This window comes from Pristiophorus japonicus, chromosome 8 (assembly GCF_044704955.1).
Source record: "Pristiophorus japonicus isolate sPriJap1 chromosome 8, sPriJap1.hap1, whole genome shotgun sequence".
NCBI classification, from domain to species: Eukaryota; Metazoa; Chordata; class Chondrichthyes; family Pristiophoridae; genus Pristiophorus; species Pristiophorus japonicus.
In genome coordinates this window covers 183,521,980-183,539,606 of record NC_091984.1, presented here as the reverse complement: position 1 = coordinate 183,539,606, position 17,627 = coordinate 183,521,980, and the positions used below count along the sequence as shown (strand labels likewise).

Genomic DNA, 17,627 nt, shown 5'->3' with positions numbered 1-17,627 from the left:
CATCGGCCGGATCCTGAGGCACCGGGACCCCCGAAACCGATGTGTCCTTCAAGACACCAGAAATTCGGCCCACCCCCACCAAATGGTGGTCCGGCTCAATTACAGAGCGACTATGTGATCCCATACATGCCGCTTCAGCTGCAGGAGATGCTGACGGGTGTAGTAAAGTTAAAGCAAGGAGGAGATGCCTCCGTTCATTTGCTAATATAGAGCAGATAGGGGGTATAAATAACTGCAGCGAGGAGGAGAAAGTGAAGCTAACACTGCTCTCGCTGGAGGGGAAGCTTTATGAGAACTTGTCGACAGCCACCAAGTTAGGTGGAACCCCACAGGGCTTAAAGGAGGAAATCAGGGCAGCGCTAGGGTACAGTCAGGGTAGTCCGTTCTGGCAGATAGAACAGACTCGGCAGTAAGTAAATGAATCAACCGATACGTTTGCAGATAGACTGTGGCCAACTTATTTAAGGGCCACTGGAGGAAATCTGATATGGGCAGACTTAATAGGGAACCCAGAAACCATTGGTTGAGAACCATAATGGCTAACAGTTTGCCACAGCTCAGAGCAAAGGTTGAAGCATGGTTTGACCCAGACGATCTCCAGAATACAGAACTTTTAAGTCCAGGCAAGGGGAGGAGGAGAAACTAAAAGGGAAGGTGCACGAAGTTAAAGGAGAGGTTAGGCAAAATAAAGAATGGAGACAAGAGGGAGGTAATGCGGGTTGATCTAAAGGCGAGTGTTTTAACTGTGGGAAGTTGGGACACTGGAGCAAGGATTGTAGGCTCTCAAAAGGAAGGAAGCCAGAGTATGAGGATACTGAGGCAGGAAAAAGCCAGAAGAAGGTAGCCGACGACCCAGTATACATTTTAGTGGCCGCATTTCAGCAGGTTATGGGCACGGGTGGAGGAAAGCTGGATGCAGCAGTGGGAGAAAAGGGACCCAATGCGCCGGCATCCCCGCTTTGACTTTGCGCCCAGCCAGAATACCTGTGTCCATTCATATATGATGAGTGGGGCAGGCCATGTGTGGATGTGAAGGTGGAAAGAGTTAGGGGAAGGTATCTAATAAATACAGGAGCCTCTAGCATGGTTGTCCATTCACCGAATCCGACCACTTCCCCGTGGTTGAGCGGAGTGTCCTTTACACAGATTTTACAGGTAATGAGCAGGCTGGGGCAGTGTCGAAACCCTTAACCATAGAGTTAGGACCTAACATAACGAAATAGAAGTGCATTTTAATGAAGTGGAAACAGCCCAGTTCGGGAGTTCTTGGAGCCGACTACATGTTGGCACACCATGCCATAATGGATATGAAAAACAAGTGTTTTTGGGGGCAGTTGATGCAGATAGGATGGGAGAGATTGTAGAGATTCCCAGGGACAGTACAGACAAAGGCAGTACCTGCACGATGAAGCCAAAAGGGAGTTATGACTTAGAAGGATTAGTCAATAACATTCCGGCCCAGTATCAAGGGTATGTACAGAAGAATATGGATGCTTTTGCCACGCACAAGCTTGATTGCGGGAGAGTAACTGGGGTAGAGGTGAAGATAGATGTATAATTTTCCCCGGGAAGCAGAAAGGGATTTGGAAACTGCTATAAATTCCCTGGTGGATCAAGGCGTGTTGAGGACCATAGCCACACATATAAACTCACTCCTATGGCCAGTAAAGAAGCCCGATAACTCATGGAGGGCCACGGTAGATTACAGAGTCCTGAATAAAAATATTCCAGCCTGTGCAGCCTCGATAGCGGATTTGATCGGAAGTATTCCCGCAGCCACTACAACTTTCACTGTGCTAGACATTTCAAACGGGTTTTGGTCCATTCCCCTGAGACGGGAGGACCAGTATAAATTTGCCGTTACCTTTAAGGGTCAGCAGTATACGTGGACATGTCTTCCACAAGGGTTTCACAATAGTCCCTCAATTTTTTACCAAAGTATGGCTGAGGCATTAAGGTTTTAGTCAGCCAGATCGGTTGGTCCAATATGTGGGTGACCTATTGTTATTCTCCGAAAGTGCGGAGGACCATGGGCCATTATTGAGTGAGTTATTTGCATTGTTGAAGGAAGCAGGTATTAAAGTAAATCCGAAGAAAGCTCAAATAGGCAAAGAGGAGGTGCGGTTTTTAGGTTTGACCAATAGCGCAGGAGAGAGAGCCACAGATGGAGCTAAGAGAAAGACAGTCCAGGAACTATCTATTCCTAAGGACGTGTCTGGAGTAAGATCTTTCCTGGGAATAACGGGTTACTGCATGGAATTCATAGAGGGATATACAGCCATGGCAGCTCCTTTGTTGAGGCTTCTTAGGAAAGGAGTAGAGTGGGAATAGAGTGAGAGTTGTCAGGAAACATTCGTTCGGTTAAAAGAGGTGATAAAGACAGCACCAGTGTTGGGAGCAGTAAGTGGGGACCAGGACTTTAGTCTGGAGGTAGCAGCGACTGGGGACAGTTTGAGTGCAGTGGTACTCCAGGAGTAACACAGCAAGCTGAGACCGGTGGCCTACACCTCCCGGGTTCCCACCGACGTAGAAAAAAGCTTTTCAAACTGCAAATGACATCTGTTAGCAACTTTTTGGGCAGTAAAGCATTTTCAGTCACTCACAGGGTTAGCTACAGTCACACCCTGTGACCTGTCGCACCCTGACACAAATGTTACTGGACGGTAGAATGAAAGATGGGACAATGAGCAGTAACACGATTGCTCGCTGGACATTGTTGCTTACTCAGTTAGACCTGAAGGTTGAGAGGCTAGGAGAACCAAAGCTAGCCCCGAACCTGGTTTATCCAGGGGCAACTCATGTGTGTTCAGTGGAAGGAGTGTGGGATGTAGAGGTAGGATTCAAAGCAGGAGAACACCCGACAGGCATGGACATCTATGTAGATGGGTCCAATTCAGTAATAAAAGGAGAAAAACAGGATTTACGATCCCGAGGCAGGGATAGAAAAAGCCATAAAACTCCCCATCACTTTAAGTGCGTAGCAGGCCAAGCTAGCAGTGGTAGCGTACGTAGTCACACACCCGAACAAATTCCCAACTCCCTATGCGATCTGTTCGGACTCCATGTTCACTTGTAACTCCTGTACAGAGTATTTAGCCATATGGACTAGGCGAGGGTTTAAGTCCTCAACGGCTCCGTTGTTAAAACTCATTTTGGACATCACGAGTAGGAACCAGGATTACTACATCCAAAAGGTCAAAGCACACTCTCTAAGACAAAGCCCAAGTGGAAAGGGAATGAAAAAGCAGACACACTGGCCAAAACAGGGGCAGGAGAAGGGACACCTTGGGATCCATATCACTGTGGACAGATTATGACTGTAACAGGCAGAGAGGGGCCCAAAGAAGTACCATTGCCGCCTGATTTAAAACAGGCTCAGCTACGGGATGCAGATCTTAGAGCAGCGATTAGGAACAAGATAGACGGGAAGTCTGTAGTGGGACCTTTGGGAGCTGCAGACATAGTAGTAAAGCAAGGAATGTTGTTTAAGGGAGATAGTTGGATCGTGCCAGGGCAGTGCAGGGAAGAATTCTTGCAACTACCGCATGGGGTCCAGGAGCTGGACATCCAGGGCCAGAAACAACATGGAATAAAGTAGAAACCGTGGGATGGTGGCCCGGGCTTAGAAGTGATGTAAGGGATTATTGCCAGAATTGTCTGGTATGTGCCACAAACAATCCAGATCCCCACCTGAGAAAGGCTCCGTTGGAACACGCAAGGAGGGTAGAGGGGCCCTGGCAGTGATAGATTTCATAGGGCCACTGCCCACCTTAGGCAGAGGCTATAAATATTGCTTGGTGTTAATAGATCTCTTTACAAAATGGGTAGAAGCTTTTCCTTGTAGGGCGACCACCACAGTAGTCACTGCAAAGATTCTGGTGCGAGAAGTATTTTCTCGATGGGGACTGCCCCTGATAGTGGAATCAGATCAAGGGAGTCATTTCACTGGCGCGGTAATGCAGGCCACCCTAAAGCTGTTAGGGATACAGGGGAAATAGCATGTTGCTTATAACTCCCAATCGTCAGGTCCAGTAGAAAAGACAAACCGAACCTTAAAAGAGTGGCTTAGAAAAGAGATGGGAAATACCCCGAAGAAATGGGTTGAGATCCTACCCCTAATACTGATGAGACACCGAGCCAGTCTCTCGAAGAGTACGGGACACTCCCCACATGCATTGATGACAGAGAAACTTATGAGGATCCCGACACATATCCTAGTACCAGTCCTGACCGAAAAGCAGGTTAAAGAGGTCACACGGGATAGGTTTGTCAGAGATCTGTATGATACTCTGAAGGGGCTGCATTGGGAAGAGGCTAACAATATGGGAGACAGCACCAGCAGAATAAACCGCTGCTGGAACCCCGGGTTACACAGGAACAGAAGGTAAGGGATCAGGTAATGGTTAGAAATTCTGTCAGAATCAGGGCATTTGAACCATTGTGCAAAGGACCATATAGCATTGTAGATGAGGCAAGCCCTATGGTGTACGTGATCCAGCTGCCAAAACATATAAAATGGTTCCATATAAACCAGTGTAAGCTGTACAACCCTGGAGAGAAATGTAAAAAGCGGGCGAAGGCCCAAGGAACAATAATGAGTTTGATCAGTGTAAGTCTTCCACCAATGCCGTGGGATGATGATGATGAAGTAAGGGATGGAGCAGTAAGGTGGAGTGGTCAGGTATTGCGACCTAGGGTGCCCTGAATGCCTCCTTCATCTCCACCCCCGAGCCTCCGTAAGCCCAATCATCAGGATAAAAGGCGAGGGAAGCAGTGATCGTAAAAAGATGTTATGTACATATGTGTATAACTGAAGAAGGACCTGTGAGGGGGAGGCCCCCACAGAGCAAATGTATTTATTTCAGTTTTGTCTTTATAGGAGCGACTCGAGCAAGGGATACGAGATGAGCTGGACGTTATGGATAGGCCTGTGGATGGCCATTATTATTATAGGATTGGGAGATCGGGGAGCCACCAAGACATTCCTTACATATGGGTGTATGGGAGAACCGGCCCCACTGTAACTGAAGGGGGAGCCATACGGAGCAACAAGGGCACAAACGCCTATGCTCACATTGGGAGTTGACCAGGGTGGTTAGGGTCAAATTCGACCAAGTACTCCAGACAAACCAAGAACAAACTTGGGGAGGTGTCAGTGTCCTGCCCCAGGCTAAACATCACGACCAGGAAGGTACTGGTGAGAGAGGGTAGACGAGTTTGGTGGTTACGGAAAACAGACAGGGGAGAAACTGGGTAATAGCTCAAACAGGCGGACCACAGGAACAAAAGAAGGGCGAAATTGTGTTGGGGAAAGTGGTGCAAGGAGGAACAAGGGATTTATGTCTATGTGGTTGGATCTTGCCACAAGTGCAGGAGAGGTGTGGGGATTGTCTTTAAATCGCAATGGCAGGATTCTGGGTCAGGAATGAATTGGACGCAGGGTTTTGATTCCTGTGTGACCTTGAACCCTCCAAAAACAGTCAATGCAACTGAACTGATCGCAAGCGAATTAAAACCTTTCCCTAAAATGCTGGAGATTCCAAACCAAGAAATTCCATGTCCTGTCCTAACACCCGGACCTAAGAATGGGTATGCGTTAATCCCAACAGGGAAAATGTTGTATCATTCTGTATATCATGAAGTAGCATCAGTTATTCTAAATTTAACAATTACAATTACCCGCCAAAAACGGAAAAGTTATACAAAAAACTTTTAAGGGAAATGTTTAAACAATTCTATCAAAAGAATTATGGGGACGAGAGTCAGGGAGAAGCGTACAAACCGAGACGGTAAAGTGGGCTAATGAGTGATGTAGCTACAGCATTTAATACTGGGACATCATTGGTAAATAGTGTGGACAACGCGCAGTTGCAAGTCCAAGTGAATACCTTAATGGACCAGTTAAAGAAGATATTGGAGAAGGGTAGTGACATAGAGGGTAACGAATTACAGGAGGATCAGGCAATGACAAATCATTTGAAAGAGATGATAGCTGAGGTGGAAACATATGCTCAGACCATCAATGCTTTAATCAAGGAGGGTAGAAACGCATCAGATCAAGCTACTCAAAATGACTTATGCGTCATGTACGGAGCTTGGTTGTTAAATGAAGGACGCAGTAATTTAGAGGATTTAAAACAAGGCCACGTACCATCGTGGGTCAGTAACAAGCATCTAAAGGCATTGAGTGCCTATAACAACCTACTGAATTCGTGCCAGCTACAGTCAGCCTCCGAAGCGTATCCAGTCCCGGTCAACTGTGGTCAAAGTAAACAATCCATAATGGGGATAATACTTTGAATACCAATGATGGATCAGTCACAACGATCCGTACCGGTATACTGGGTGGAAAACATTCGGGTAATTTGGAACGGGGTACATGTGAAGCATCATAAAACCCCGCAGTCTGTGGTAAAATTGGGTCACTCAATAACCGGTGCTAGTCTGGAGGGATACCAGAGAGGAGGTACAAACGTGATATTGTGCCCCTATCATCTGAATCCTTTTGACCGGCCGGTATGTAAGTTCATGTACAAGGACGGGCAGCTTATAAGCTGTATCATGGAAGTGACGGCTCGTGACCATGTCCCGCCACAGGTTGCGTACAAGGGAAACGGTACATACTGTATCACCATCAGCGAAAGCCGGCACAGAGTATACCAGGACACTTGGTGTCCAGTGACAGATTCCACCTTTTGTTTCACACCCCAGGTAGGGACACTCATAGCACAAGAAAGGATAATTCCTAGCTCAGACCAAAAATACACAAGTGTCTCGCTGTTAATCGAACATTTGACCAAGTTATTAAAGGACATCGAGCTATCCCACAAGCACTATTACATATTACACCAAACAAATGAAAAAGTAAGGGAGGAAATTGAGGAAATGATGGTTCCTCCATAATGGGATTTGGGATTCAATATTGAGATTCCCCCCTGGGTTCGAATCGTGTCACACGCACTAGTCATTGTAGATTTGGTGATAGTGGCGTACCTATTTATCTTATCCTGTAAGTTAAAACAGAAAATGAAGGAAGGGAATCTTGAAGGGTCGTTAAGATGAACCAAGGCCAAAGGTGTTTGTATATAAAACTGAAGTCAGATCAAGACCAAACATTTTTATTGTAAAAAGCATTGGTTTGTTGGGAAAAAGTACTGTTTTTTGTTGTAAAAAAGGAATGTAATCGGGAGTTTTTGACTGAGACTGCAATACACCCAAAAAGAGCTCATAGAAAAAGAAGAAATCCACAAGTAATGTCTCTAGTGTTATAGATTGAGTGTAAGGTTACTAATCTTCAGAAAAGCACAGAAGGAGACAATGAACTAAAAATTGATTAATACAGCTTTTGGAATTTAATATAAGCTTTTGGAATTAAGCTTGACAATTAAGGGCATTCTGTGGTCAGGAACCAAAACTGACTTTATGCATAACAACAATGGGGTTGTTACATGAGGCCCTGAACTTGATTGACCAGGGTGGGGAAAAACAAGCTCACTGGAGACACCAAGTCTGTAAAAAGACTGGACAACAAAAGGAACCACACCAGGTGCACATTTTCTGGGAACGAAGTGTTGAGAAATCAACTTGAGCCTTGCAGACTCAGTGTGCAAATGGGAAAACAAGTCCATTATTGCAATCAATCAACCAAGGGGACCACAAAACAATGTATCAATGCAAACACATTATCAAAACTGCAGTGGCGGGAGATCAGTCATAACGTGGATATAAATATGCAAGCTCGAAGCAGCTCAGGAGACCACGAGGCGACCAGTTCCATCAGTCGGGCTCGAAGCAGCTCAGAGGTTACTCCACCAGTCGTCCAACATCGTTTGGCGGGAAATGGAAGAGGGGTACCAAAGCGAAGTGAGGTATGGAACGTACACAGAAGCAACAGCAATGCAGAGAACGGCCAGAAGAACCACCAACCGGTCACAAAACCAAATGACCACGAACCTACAATAACTATAGCCAGGAAAGGTGATTGTATGTTTTCAGTTGATTTCTCTCAGAAGTCTAGTCCTGTAGTTTTAGTCGTTTTTTGTGTAATAAAACTGACACTGGGTTAAGCCTAAATTTTGTGCCATGTAAGGAGACGATGTAGGATTTTATCTTTTGTGGTGTCACTGATCCTCTTTGCCCCCCACCCAGTGCTTGGCTGTTGACTCTCACAGATACTGGCAGCCCAAGTGGTGGTTCTTGAAGTATAGCACTAAACAGTGAGTGTTGGGCTGTTTGACCAGGAGGGGAATCACAGCCACGTCTGATCCTAACTTACCCACTCAATGCTCTCCAGCAGGGATCACCGGCTGGTGCCAAGGAATGGGAACCTGGGGGTGTGTGTGGTTCTCTCTCCTCTTCCTCACCCCGCCCACACACACACACTCTGCTTAAGATTAGTGAAGCCAATAGTTGCACTCCCCACTAGAGCTAAAGATCAGTTAACTCTGCACAATAGAATTGAACCGTGGACCATCTGGCCTGTGAGACTTGATATCTCACCACACGATACACTTAGCTGTGATGGGGAACTCCTTAGCTCCTGTTTCAATCAATGGCCTTCTGAATGTCAAACCAACCTAGTTATTGTTGATACGATGCCATTAGGGGACACAGTCTTAGGATAAGGGGTAGGCCATTTAGGACTGAGATGAGAAGAAACTTCTACACTCAGAGTTGTTAACCTGTGGAATTCCCTGCCGCAGAGAGTTGTTGATGCCAGTTCATTGGATATATTCAAGAGGGAGTTAGATATGGCCCTTATGGCTAAAGGGATCAAGGGGTATGGAGAGAAAGCAGGAAAGGGGTACTGAGGGAATGATCAGCCATGATCTTATTGAATAGTGGTGCAGGCTCGAAGGGCTGAATGGCCTACTCCTGCACCTATTTTCTACGTTTTCTATGTTTCTATGTGTTGTCCTTTCCCCTTTAAGTTCCGAGGTCAAATGAATCAAGGTAGAGTGTAAAAACAAACACCCTACAAGACCGATACAAAATATTTATTCAAAGTCTCTGCCATTTCCCTGTTCCCCATTATTAATTCCCCAGTCTCATCCTCAAAGGGACCAACATTTACTTTAGCCACTCTTTTCCTTTTTATGTACCTGTAGGAACTCTTACTATCTGTTTTTATATTTTGTGCTAGTTTACTTTCATAATCTTTCTTCCCTCTCTATCATTTTTTTAGTGATTCTTTGCTGGTTTTTAAAAGTTTCCCAATCCTCTGGCCTCCCACTAGTCTTGGCAACATTGTATGTCCTTGTTTTCAATTTGAGACCATCCCTTATTTCCTTAGTTAGCCACGGACGGTTATCCCTTCTCTTACAGCCTTTTCTTCTCATTGGGATATATTTTTGTTGAGAGTTATGAAATATCTCCTTAAATGTCTGCCACTGCTCACCAACTGTCCCACTCTTTAATCTATTTTCCCAGTCCACATTTGCCAACTCTGCCTTGAAAGCTGTGTAGTCTCCTTTATTTAAGGGTTAGAGATTCAACTTTCTCATCCTCCAACTGAATTTGAAATTCAACCATGTTATGGTCAATTATTCCTAGAGGATCCTTTACTAGGAGATCGTTTATTAATCCTGTCTCATTACATAGTACCAGATCTAAGATAGCCTGCTCCCTGGTTGGTTCCGCAACGTTCTATTCGAGGAAACTATCCCGGATACTCTATGAACTCTTCCTCAAGGTTACCCTAGCCAATTTGCTCTTTCCAATCAATGTGAAGGTTAAAATCGCCCATGATTATTGCCGTCCTTTTTTACAAGCCTCTATTATTTCTTGATTTGTACTCTGTCCAAAGGTGTAGCCACTGTTAGGGGGCCTATAGACTACACCCATCAGTGACTTTTCCCCCATATTATTCCTTATCTCCACCCAAGCCGATTCAACATCTCTGAGCCAATATCGTTTCTCACTAACGCACTGATCTCATCCTTTATTAACAGAGCTACCCCACTTCCTTTTCCTTTCTGTCTGTTCTTCCGAATTGTCAAATACCTCATAATATTTAGTTCCCAGTCTAGGTCACCTTGCAACTACGTCTCTGTAATGGCTATCAGATCATACCCATTTGTGCCGTCAACTCATCTATTTTGTTACGAATGCTGCGTGCATTCAGATAGAGCTTTTAAATTTGTTCTTTCCTCTTTTTTCCTGCTTTGATGCCACTTTCTGATTTACTTTTATGTTTATACATTCAGTCCCTTCCTGTCATGCTCTGGCTTTCATTTCCCCCAGTGCTACCCTGCTCTATTGCCTTCTCCTTATTCTTTGACTTTTTAAATTTGTGCTCAGCTGAACCCTCCCCCCCGCCCACCATCTCACTATTTAGTTTAAAGCCCTCTCTAGAGCCCTAGTTATTTGATTCGCCGGGACCCTAGTCCCAGCACGGTCTAAGTGGAGTCCGTCAGAATGGAACAGCTCCCTCTTACCCCAGTAATGGTGCCAGTGCCCCATGAAACAAAACCTATTTCTCCCACACCAGTCTTTGAGCCACATGTTTAGCTCTTGATCATATTTACTCTATGCAAATTTGCTCGTGACTCAGGTAGTAATCCAGAGATTATTACCATTGTGGTTCTGCTTTTTAATTTGGCCCCTAGCTGCTCATACCCCCTTCGCAGAACCTCTTTCTTTGCCCTACCTGTCATTGGTCCTACGTGGGCCACAGCAACTGGATATTTCCCCTCCCACTCCAGGTTCCTCTCAGCCCAGCTGAGAGATCCTTAGCCCTGGCATCGGGCTGGCAACACAGCCTTCGGGACACATGCTCTCGGCTGCAGAGAAGCTTATCTATCCCCTAACTATACTGGGCAGTAAGGTGGCAGATGGAATATAATGTAGCGAAATGTGAGGTTATTCACTTTATTAGGAAGAATAGAAAAACAGAATATTTTTTAAATGGTGAGAAATTTTTAAATGTTGGTGTTCAGCGAGATTTGGGTGTCCTTGTGCAAGAAACACAGAAAGCTAGCATGCAGGTACTGCAAACAATAAGGAAGGCAAATGGCATGTTGTCCTTTATTGCAAGGGGGTTGGAGTATAAGAGTAAGGAAGCCTTGCTACAATTGTACAGGGCCTTGGTGAGACCACACCTGGAGTACAGTGCACAGTTTTGGTCTCCTTATCTAAGGAAAGTTATACTTGCCTTGGAGACAGTGCAACAAAGGTTCACTAGATTGATTCCTGGGATGAGAAGGCTGACTTATGATGAGAGATTGAGTAGAATGTCTTTATACTCTCTGGAATTGAGAAGGAGAGGTGATCTCATTGAAACATACAAGATTCTGAAGGCGATTGTCAGGGTAGATGCTGAGAGGTTGTTTCCCCTGACTGGAATGTCTCAGGATAAGGGGTAGACAATTTAAGACAGAGATGAGGAGGAATTTCTTCATTCAGATTGTTGCCCCAGAGAGCTGTGAATGCTGAGTCTCTGAATATATTCACGGCTGAGAAAGATAGATTTTTGGAGTCTGGGGGAATCAAGGGATATAGAGATCGGGTGGGAAAGTAGAGTCGAGGTCGATGATCAGCCATGTTCTTATTGAATGGTGGAGCAGGCTAGAGGGGCCATATGGCCTATTCCTGCTTCTATTTCTTATGTTCTTAAAACAGTGACTACCCTTCAAAAAATACTTCATTGGCTTTGAAGCTCTTTGGGACATCCTGACAATGAGAAAAGCCCTGCATAAATAAGCTCTTTTCTTTAAATGTAAGTAAGCCTCACTGGAAAGTAATCTTTTCTATTTCCTTTGTGCTCCTGTAGCTGCAGATCCGAGGTCTCCTCCTGACTATTTTTGCTGCCAGCATTGGTGGCACCTTTCAATATGGGCTTAACAATACAATCATCAATGCACCAACAATTGTGGGTCCAGACAATGTTCAACTTGTAAAGGTCAGTTGTCTCCATTTTTGTAAAGGAATAATTCAAACTAAATCGTATTTTTCTTTACTTCAAAATGACAGTACATCCTAAAGTTTATCGCTGAGACCTGCACTAAGCACTATGGCATGCAGCTGGAGAGTTGGTCCATCACACTGCTCTGGAGCATCACCGTGGCCACTTATCCTGTTGGAGGATTGGTCGGGGCACTTCTTGCTGGACCCTTGGCCATAACGTGTGGAAGGTATGAACTACAGGGGGAATGTCAGGGTTAAACCCTGACAATTAGGCTATTCATTGCCAAGAAATGGCATGTCCAGGTCAGGACTTGAATAAGCCGCAGGGAAAAACACTCAACAGGACAGATCTTGACTTTGACCTCCATCAAATCTCCTCTTACCCTTTGCTGTTCTAATGAGAACACCCCCAGCTTCTCCCAGTCTATCTACATAACTGTAATTCCTCATCCCTGGAACCAATCTAGCAAATCTCTTCTGTACCCTCTCCAGAGCCTTCACGTCCTTCCAAGTGTGGTGCCCAAAATTGGACACAATACTCCAGCTAGGGCCAACCTAATGTTTTATATAGGTTTACCATAACTTTCTGTTTTTTTTATACTCTAAGCCTCTATTTATGAAGCCCAGGATCCCATATGCTTTATTAATTGCTTTGTTAACCTGTCCTGCCACCTTCAAAGATTTGTGCACCCCCTTTAACATTGTACCATTTAGTATGTATGGTCTTTCATTCTTCCTACCAAAATGTATCACCTCACACTTCTCTGCGATAACTTTCATCTGCCATGTGTCTGTCCATTCCACCAGCCTGACTATGTCTTCTTGAAGTCTATTACTATCTTCCTCACTGTTTACACTTCCAAGTTTCATGTCAACTGCAAATTTTGAAATTGTACCCTCTATGCCCAAGTGCAAGTCATTAATGTATATCAAAAACAGCAGTGGCCCTAGTATTGAACCTTGGGGAACACAACTGTATACCTCGTTCCAGTCCAAAAAACAGCCATTCACAACTCTTTCTATTCCTTTAGCCAATTTTGTATCCATGCTGCTACTGCCCCTTTTATCCCATGGGCTTCAATTTTGCTAACAAGCCGAATATGTGGCACTTTATCAAACGCCTTTTGAAAGTCCATACACACATCAACTGCACAGCCCTCATCTGGCCCCTCCTCCCCCCCCCCCCACCCGCCTCTCTGTTACCTCATAAAAAAACCGAATCAAGTTAGTCAAACATGATTTGCCCTTAATAAATCCATGCTGGCTCTCTTTTATTATCCAAGTGGCTGTTAATTTTCTCCCAAATTATTGGCCCAGAAATCCTGATCGAAGTCTTCCCGTGGGCAAACTACTGAAAAAAGGAAAAAAAATGCGCACTTACCTGAAAGTGCTGCGCCTGCTCGAACTTCCGATCCTGAGGCCTTCACTCCCTATGCATTAGAGCGCGTGCACGTTAGGACATCCGTTTGCTGGAGCTGGAGTTCCATAGCTCTGGGCAGCCAATCAAGGTACAGTATTTTCCCATTCATAATAATGGGAACTCCGTAAGCTGGAGTTCCCTTTATTATGAATGAGAAGCCCCCCCCAAACACACAAAACACTAATAAAAAATAGAAAAATACTCTTACATATTTAAGATTAATTTAAATTAAAGTTCTTATAAAAATTATATTTTCCCGACTTTTTAAAGTTTTTTTAAATTATGCCTTAAAATAAACTTACCATAGTGGGGAGGGTTTTTAACAATAAAATATGTTTTCAAATGTGTTTATTTAATTTAATTTGAATGTTTATGTAAGTTTTTAAACACTTGCGCCTGTAAAAGTAGGCTATATGCCTGCTTTTCCAGACGCAAGATTTTTGAGGACATTTGCTGGCCAAGATATGCGTAAATATCACAAATCTTGCCCTTGCAAGTGTCCTCGCTCCCGATATACGTGAGATCTGTCAAGCCAGAAACTTGACAGATCGGAAAAGCTGGTTTTCAACGCATGCGCATTGCGCGCTGAAAACCGGCTTTTCCGATGCCTTCCTGGGTCAGTAGAAACTTCGTACAGACCCGGGACATCGGAATTTCAGGCTCACTGTTTCTAAAACCTTCATCACTACTGATGTTAAACTGACCAGGTTTATCCTTCTTTCTTTGTGTGCGGGATGTGTACGTCAATGGCAAGGCCGGCTTTTATTGCCCATCCCCAACTACCCTTGTGAAGGTTGTGGTGGACCATTTTCTTGAACTGCTGCAGTCCGCGAGGTGAAGGCACTCCCGTAGTGTTGTTAAGGAAGAAGTTTCAGAATTTTGACCCAACGACTATGAAGGAACAGCGATATATTTCCAAGTCAAGATGGTGTGTGACTTGGAGGAGCACTTGGAGGTGATGGTGTCCCTATGCACCTGCTGCCCTGGTTCTTCTAGGTGGGAGAGTTCATGGGTTTGGGAGGTGCTGTCGAAGAAACTTTGGCGAGTTACTGCAGTGCATCTTGTAGATGGTACGTTGTGCAAGCACGATGCACTGGTGGTGGAGGGAGTGAATGTTTAAGGTGGTGGATGGGGTGCGAATCAAGCGGGCTGCTTTGTCCTGGATGGTGTCGAGCTTCTTGAGTGTTGTTGGAGCTGCACTCATCCAGGCAAGTGGAGCATATTCTGGTGGAAAGGCTTTGGGGAGCCAGGAGGTGAGACATCCACCTCAGAATATCCAGCCTTTGAACTGGATTTCAACTTGTAGAATCAGCAGCAGCTCAGAACAGTGTCGTGACTATGCTATTTAATAGCGAGTGTGCTTTCATACAGCTGTATCCAACAGGTAGACCAGAGGCAAAATCTGGCCCATGGTTTCCTTTCATCTGTCTCCTACTTCTCACATTAAACACACAAAGCCCATTTCAAATATCCATAGTTTCACTGGGAGCTGCAACCAACCATAATTGAAACTTTTTTTTTTACACTTATTAGAAGTCAAAGATCAGTGACCACTTAGCAGCAGTCATTCTAAACTCATCAGGCCTGCAGGATGAGAATGGAGGGAGGTGATGGAAGTGAGGATGGAGGGAGGGAGTGGAGGAGAGGATGGAGGGAGTGGAGGAGAGGATGGAGGCAGAGGAAGGAGGGTGCGGATAGAAATGAGGATGGACAGAGAGGCTTGGAGTTAGGATGGAGGGACAGAAGCTTGAAGTTAGGATGGAGGGAGTGGAGAGGAAGGAGGGAGTGGAAGAGAGGGTGGAGGGAGATGATGGAAGTTAGGATGGAGAGGATAGATGGATGGAAGGATAAGGAGAGATAGGATGGAGGGACAAGAGAGCGAGGATGGAAGGAGAGGGAACAATATAATGGAGCAATGGATGGTCTTTAAAGGGGAGATGGTTCAGGTACAGTCTCGGTACATTCCACAAGGGAGAAGGGAGGGCAACCAAAGCCAATGCTCCCTGGATGCCACAGGAGTCTTTTTTTGTTCATTCATGTGATGTGGGCATCGATGGCAAGGCCAGCATTTATTGCTCATCCCCAATTGCCCTTGAGAAGGTGGTGGTGAGCCACCGTCTTGATCAGATGAAGAACTGATTGCTAGGAGAAGATTTCTATGTGAATTGAGCTTCCGCGGTCTCAAGCAGAGTCTTGCGGCCTCATAAGGTGACACAGTGACACCATTGCAGAGGATGAAGGCAGTTCTGAACACTGGTGAATCAGACTACAAGTACATATTGTATTGAAACGGAATTACTTGTTGGTAGTTCAAAAGCAGAACTGCAATCTTTCTGCCTTTTCTCCCCGGGTCTCCGATATTATTAAAACCCGTGGGTGGGATTACAGCCCTGTGACTTCCTTGCACCCAGGCAATAGTTTACTCACAGTCAATTAAGGTTCAGAGCAAATCCAGTTTGTCAATGAAGAAAGACAATCTACTTGAAATGATCATGAATTCCCCATTAAACTGTTGCTGATCCATGAGAATAAACTGCTTCTAATCTCCACTTTTTAAATGGAGAAACTTTTATCTATTTGACAGTGGGCCACTTCTCTTGAATATAAATGTCTGCACTGAGGCTGCTGGTACGTTTAGCCATTAGAACAATTGTAAGCAGATATGAAGCGCTCAATTCCGTTGATGTGAATGGAAACTTGCCTCCATCACATTTTACAGACTGATATTCACTACTTTTTTCTCTCAGGAGGAATTCGCTGTTGCTAAGCAACATTTTTGTACTTGTTGGTGCTTTGCTAATGGGGCTGAGCAGAACAGCCGAATCCTTCGAGATGATCATAATTGGGAGATTCTTTTCTGGAATAAACTCAGGTACACTTTTTTCGAACAAATTAGGTGGTAGAAATGGGGCTCAGCCAGCCGTATAAAAGGGAAGGTATTGTGTTGGCTGCCGGATATACCCCCACCCATTAACGCCCCCCCCCGCCCGATGTAACCCCCCCCCCACATACTCATCACCTGTTATATCCCCCCACCGATATACCTCCCCACCCAATGTGCACTGCCCGATCGATGTAAACCATCCGGCCCATATTCCCAACAACCCCACCTCCCCCGATATACAGCATGCCTGATATACCGCCCACCATAAACCACCCCGCCCGATGTAACCCCCCCCCCACCCCCACAAACTCATCACCTGTTATACCCCCCCGCCCGATATACACCCCATCCAATGTGCACTGCCTGATCGATGTAAACTACCCGGCCCATATTTCCAACCCCCTCCCCACCGTTATACAGCATGCTTGATATACCCCTCGCCCGTTATACCGCCCGCCATAAACCACCCTGCCTAATATACTCATCGCTTCTTAAAGCCTCCCGCCCGATATGCACCGCCCAATCAACGTAAATCAACCGCCCGATATTTCCCCCCCCCCCACCCCCCCGATATACTGCATGCCTGAAATACCCCCTGCCCGATATATTCTCGCCCGCCCGATATAATCATCGCCTGTTAAAGCCTCCCGCCCGATATACCCACCCGCCCAATGTGCACCACCCGGCCAATATTCCTCCCCCCCGCCCGCTATACAGCATGCCTGATATACCCCTCGCCTGATATACCACGCGCCCGATATATTCCCGCTCGATAAAGTCTACAAAAATTTTTCAGAGTTATGTGAAAGAACAGGGCAGTGGGACTAATGGGATAGCTCTTTAAGTATCAGGTACAATGGGCTGAATGGCCACCTTCTGTGCTTTAAGATTCTATGATTCTGTACAGCTAATATCCAAGCAAAATACTGGTGCATCAAAAAATGTCTTGAAACCAAATTTACAGATTGAATAAATCAGCGCAGTGTTGCGAATATTCAATAACAGTAAAAAAGTGGACAAGCATATCCGGATCAGTTATGTAACTCAGTTTTCCTTTTGATCGGAGGTGTGGTAATGAAAAATAACTCCATGTATCTCGGTGAGTGTGCACCTAAGAAGATCCGAGGCCTAGTGTCCCTGTCAATTGCTCCCTTCATTGCAGCTGGTTTAGTGGTGGGACAGACCATCGGACTTAGGTAAGTTGTAAGATTAAGTTATTTTACAATACCTGTGCGTAGTGTATGTGTTTCTGACAAAACGCTGCATAAAGATACATGGCCCAAAATTAAGATTTTTATTTTTGATACAAAGATGGTATAGTTCTGGCATGGGGATGTTGAACTAGATGTGTAACTCAGATACACCAGGGTTGCACCCATTCTAAATTTCAGTCGAACAAGATGCTTGCAGAAGATGGGC

The 17,627-nt window shown here is 45.2% G+C and overlaps 1 protein-coding gene across 1 annotated transcript in view; it reads left to right on the top strand.

The window, feature by feature from the left end:
- Positions 1 to 6,077: 6,077 nt before the first annotated feature.
- Positions 6,078 to 17,627, top strand: part of LOC139269234 (solute carrier family 2, facilitated glucose transporter member 11-like) — a 54,622-nt gene continuing 43,072 nt past the window's right edge. Inside the window, exons 1-5 of the mRNA XM_070888324.1 lie at positions 6,078 to 6,098; positions 11,771 to 11,869; positions 11,971 to 12,131; positions 16,072 to 16,196; positions 17,275 to 17,404. Coding sequence (XP_070744425.1) covers positions 6,078 to 6,098; positions 11,771 to 11,869; positions 11,971 to 12,131; positions 16,072 to 16,196; positions 17,275 to 17,404 — 536 coding nt within the window. The remainder of the gene's footprint in view (positions 6,099 to 11,770; positions 11,870 to 11,970; positions 12,132 to 16,071; positions 16,197 to 17,274; positions 17,405 to 17,627) is intronic.